The 5,668-nt window shown below is 33.4% G+C and overlaps 1 protein-coding gene across 1 annotated transcript in view; it reads right to left on the reverse strand.

Moving 5' to 3' along the window:
• Positions 1-5,668, reverse strand: part of Aadac (arylacetamide deacetylase) — a 29,686-nt gene that overhangs the window by 18,015 nt on the left and 6,003 nt on the right. The window contains exon 2 of the mRNA XM_008844807.2: positions 1,702-1,924. Coding sequence (XP_008843029.1) covers positions 1,702-1,924 — 223 coding nt within the window. The remainder of the gene's footprint in view (positions 1-1,701; positions 1,925-5,668) is intronic.

The following is a 5,668-nucleotide window of genomic DNA, read 5'->3' on the forward strand; positions in this document are numbered from 1 at the left end:
ATGTCAATAGGCTTGGAATGAATTTTTCTGTATGAAACTGTGTGTTTTGACAATGAAGAGGAGATCTTTTTTAAACATTGGAACCTAATTTAATTTTATCTCTTAGAGAGTTTATAATGAGTATAAGATTTTATAAGTGTAATAATTCATCTGTAAACCTAGAAATGTACAGCCAATTTTGAAAGAGATGTACCCTAGCTCAGAAAAATGTTATTTAATAGGTTAATGCTGTTGTAACGAAATGCTTCTTTTAATTAAAAAAATAAATAAATAAAATTTAAAAAAAGAAGGGCACACTACCGCCACTTTATTAAACAATGTAATTTCATACTGTGTTCTAGATACGTATGCTCACATTCAAAGTCAAGTGTACCTCTCATCACTCATCAAAAACACCTTCTTATTGAAACAGCTGAAGACTATTACGAAGTTCCAAACTAATCAAAATGCAGAAAAAGATCAACTGCATGGTGCCTAGCCCCAACTGATACATCTGAAGTGTATGTAACTCCCATACCTAAAGCTCGGGGAATATCATGGAAAAGGGGGAAGAAATTTGTAAGAGTCAGAGGACCAGGATACCTGCTGTTAGTGTCTTCGAGACATAATAGGGCAGCTGTACCCATGAAATCTGAACAATATGGTTGCCTAAACAAGATCTGCATAATGACAATACCATGCGGACATGCCGACATAAATAGGGGAAATTTCACAAGGTCCCACCTCTAGATGAAAAGCTATAGGCCATCAGTGGATGCTGATGGAGGGAGAATCGGTTTTCTCTAGGGACATGCTCCTTGATGGGTTATTCAAACCCAAGATCAGCTCCAAACATATGTACACACAAGTGCCACCAAATGGCCTCAGTACATTAGATAGATAGATGATAAATGATATATAGATAGATGATAGATGATGGATAGATGATGATAGATAGATAGATAGATGATAGATAGATGATAAATGATATATAGATAGATGATAGATGATAATAGATAGGTAGATGATACATGATAGATAGATAGATGATAGATAGATAGATAGATAGATAGATAGATAGATAGATAGATAGATAGATAGAAAGATACATACATACATACATACATACATACATACGTAGGTATATAGATAGATGATGGATACTATTGTGTAACAATAATAATCAAAGAAAAAGTCACACACATAATTGAGAGGGAGTGGTGGGGGATATGAGAGCAGTTTGGGTGGGAGAAGTAGGTGTAGAAATGATGTAAATACTGTATAAGTACTTGTGTATGAAACTATAAAAATTATAGATAAAAAATCATAAACATTAAATTCTGTGCTTTCTACATCTGACAACTTCATTCTCATTTCCTTCGTATGAAAGCTTAATAAAAGACCACAGTCAACATGTCTATTTGCTCCTTTTTTACCCACTGATAATCTCACCTCACTTTGGAGTTCATTATAGAATTCAATCAAATCTGTATAGCTCTGTGTTCATGAAGTCCTTTTTCCTCTTACCTGAGTTTTGCCACAGCTTTTATTATTCATTACTCCCTCCTTTAGAAAAAAAAAGATTTAACATACTTCCTCTAAATTAATATGGCTCCAAAAGATTAGGCCTCGCACCACTGAAATGTTATTGTCTAATATATATGGCTTTTCATGTTGAGTCAAAGTCACATTTTAAACAAAAACACAACCAAAGGGACATACCAGCACTCCCCAAACACCAGCCACCACCATGAATAAAAAATAAGCCCCTCCTGAGTGTTTCTGACTGTCGCTTTGGCACATATACACGGACAGGGACACTGTTGAAAGTTGTGTCCATCACATCAACATTTTCATCAGAAGTGGGTGGAACATTGTGTAAGCTCATGAGGAACACCATTGAGTCCATGAAATGGTTGATTCCCAAAAGTTCAGCCATCCAAACCTAAAAGAAGAGAGGGGGAATAAATTGGTTGCAAATATCAACTGCTGATGCTGTTTGTGAACAGAGAGGCTCCTAGAGGTCTTGAAGGAGAATCTGAGTGAAATAATAACACTGTGAGTTTTTCTGTAGGGCCACAGTGGGCAATTTGGGAACTGTGTGGTGAGTAAGCATGGATCTGGCCAGGTGCTAGCCGCCTTTCCAACAGGGCTCTGTGGACACACTCAATGCCCAGATCTTAACTTTCTTTTTTCTGTCTTCTTTTTTTTCAAGTAGAGAAAGATTTAATTAATACATGTAGAAAAGGAGAATTTTTTTAAATGTCCAGTGACCCCCATATTTGTCTTTGGGATAATGCTGTTTTAAAAAGAGAAAGAATCAGGGGAGGAATTTAAGAAGTATGAGTAAGTAATCAGTCATGGTCAAGGTGTATGTGGTCTCGTTGATCACTGAGCTCTAGTTCTGCAAATCAGACTCAAGAAGATTTTGCTTGAGCAAAATCTATCTGATTCCTGTAAGATAATTATACTTTTTCCAGGTATAGCCTTGTCACCACAGAGAATTGTCTTTATTTAGGGGGATGGTCTACCATCCCAGGCTTTGGTATCATCCCATGTAGTAGATTAGTAGGATGATCCTTATCTCTGAGCCTTCATCCTGGAGTCCATTTTTCTTTACTTTTATTCTGTGCGCCCTGGGGTTGATGTTCTTACTCTCAGAGTTTTCTACATAATGTCAAATGTATTCATGTAGAGATGTACTTATAAGGTGAGCAATATCAATTCTGTTCATTAACCAGTGGCTCTACATTGAGTGCACACTGCTTGGACCTGCCAATTATTTTTCCCTAAGGACGGTAGCCACAATAAAATTAGGAGCATATAAACCCAAGCCTGGCAGAGTTTATTGCCATTGTCTGATTTAGTTTGTAGGACAGTACCTCAGTGAATGTTCACCTAAACTTTGCATTATATTTAGAAGCATTATGTACTTGAGGAACACAAATAAGTTTAACACAAAACGAGTCAGCAGTAAGTATCATTGCAGCCATGAAGAGGTCATTTCTTAATTTATTTTTACTTTTGAAGCTAAATTTATAATCTTTGACTCAATAGGATATATCTATCTACAGCACTAAGAAAAATTAAAGCTTCAGTACTGTTAAAAGCTTAGAGAACAGTGCTAGTGACAAATGAACTTATTTCCTGATGTACAGATACATCTCATATAGGCATCAATAAAGTGTTTTCTCAGTCAAGGCAGATAGGTACACATAAAGCTTTAAATCAGGATTGTCCAAATGGCAACATTTTTATCTCAATGATACTTTTCATAAGCACAAAAATGTCAAAAATGCTATTGGCCATTTACATGCTGAATATCTGGATACAGTGTATATTGTATAAAAGGGAGCACTTGGTCATTCTACATATATTAAACTCATAAGTTTTTGAGTCTGAAAAGTTCTACATAATATTCATATAAACCACAGATATAAAGTTCGACGTTTTTCTAATCAGAGACCTGTAAGACATTAAACATACTAGAATTACCTTAAGAAAATAGTTGTATATAAACTAGTAATTTTAAATACTTTAATATAAACATATAATTAAATCTGGACATTCTTAAGAGTTTCTTAATTCCTCAAAATCCTGAAAATAAGCAGAAAACAATAATTTTGATAAAGTGCACATCTTTGATTTTAAGTTAGATTGGTGCAGATGTAAGACTTTAAACATACTAGAATTACCTTAAGAAAATAGTTGTATATAAACTAGTAATTTTAAATACTTTAATATAAACATATAATTAAATCTGGACATTCTTAAGAGTTTCTTAATTCCTCAAAATCCTGAAAATAAGCAGAAAACAATAATTTTGATAAAGTGCACATCTTTGATTTTAAGTTAGATTGGTGCAGATGTTACCAAGAGCAAAACAGCATATTAAGGCCTGTTACTTTAACCACATAGTATTAGGTCAGGAACCAAGCAGGCATCTCCATACTGGCTGATATCTCAATATCTGGCAAAACAGACTTCAAACAAAATTAATCAGAAGAGGTAAAGAAAGACACTTCATTCTGGTCAAAGGAACAATCAACAAGGAATTCACTATAATCCTAAACATACATGGACCAAACTTAAGAACACTGTATTACAGTAAAAAAAATGATTAAAACAAAATACTACTAGACTTCAAGCTACAGATTAACCCCAACACAGTAATAACAGGTGATTTCAATATCAAATTTTTACCAGTTGACAAAAATTAAGCAGAGAAAAAGAGTTTAACAGCATCATAGATCAAAATATTTTACCCAAACACCACAGAATACACAATCTTCTCAGAAGCCCATGGAAGTTTCTTTAAAATAGACCATATATTGGGACATAAAGCAAATGTCACACATGAAAACTGAAATAGTTTCTTGTATCCTATCCAAGAAATGCAGAAAAATCATAAGATATTCTGAATCATAAGAGAATATTTTGAAAACTTATACAACACTAAAGTGGAAAAATATAAAAGAAATGGATGAAGTTCTAGATACATCCAAACCACTAAAGTTAACTGAGAACATGTCAACAACTAAGAAGAGCCATAATAAACAAGGTGACTGAAACCGTAGTAATAATTTATTTTCTGATTTAAGAAAAAGATCTAGATGGGGTCACAGAATAATTTTACTAGTACTTCAAAGAAGCAAACTAATCTTTCTCAAATTATTCCAAAAAGTAGCAACAAAACTAACACTTGCAAGTCAATATAGACTCTAATACTAAAGTCAAGCAAAGACACAGAAGAAAATAAAAAAAAATAAAGAGAGAGCACTAAAGACCAATATACCTGATGGACATGGGTGCAAACACTCTGAGCCAAGTGCTTCCAAACTTAATACAGGCACACAACAGAGAGAGAATTTTCCATCATCAATTGGCTTTATCCAAGAAACACAGGGATAATCAATACACACAGTTAAAACATGTAAATGTAATATAAATGTAAATGTCATCTATAAAAGTGCTTAAAGATAAAATTCACATTATCAGATCAATAGCTGCAGAAAAGACCTTCCATAGAATCCAACATGACTTCATGATAAAAGTCCTAAAATAGGACTTGGAGGAACCGTACTTCAGCATAATAAATGCTATATATGACAAACCCATAGTCAATATCATCCTAAATGGAGAAAACTTCAAAAAATCCTAGTAAAATCAGAAATACGATACCTCTAAACATATATAGTAATCAAAACCTAGGTAAGGCAGTAAGATAAGAAAAGGAAATTACAAGAATATAAGTAGGAAAAGAAGACAAATTATGCCCATTTAGATTCCAAAGACTATACCAGAAAGTTTCTAGAAATTATCAACACTTTGAGCAAAATGTGTAATATCAGCATCTTTTCTATATTCCAATAACAAACATGCTGAGAAAGTACTCATGGAAACACTCTAATTCATAACAAACCTGAAATTTAAGAAAAATAACTCAGAATAAAAGTAAACAAAGAAGTCAGAGACTTCAACAATAAAAAACTTAATTCTCTTAGGAAAGAAATCAAGGATGACACTAGAAGACGGAGTCCATGCCCATGGTTTTGTACAATTAATATTATGAAAATGAGCACCCTACCAATATCAATTTATAGATTTAAAACAATCTCAGTCAAAATCCCCATAGTATTTTTAACAAAAAATATAAAAAATAATGCTAAAATTCACAAAAGAGTCCAGG

Source organism: Nannospalax galili, unplaced genomic scaffold (genome assembly GCF_000622305.1).
Source record: "Nannospalax galili isolate Female #2095 unplaced genomic scaffold, S.galili_v1.0 scaffold351, whole genome shotgun sequence".
In the NCBI taxonomy this organism is placed as follows: Eukaryota; Metazoa; Chordata; class Mammalia; order Rodentia; family Spalacidae; genus Nannospalax; species Nannospalax galili.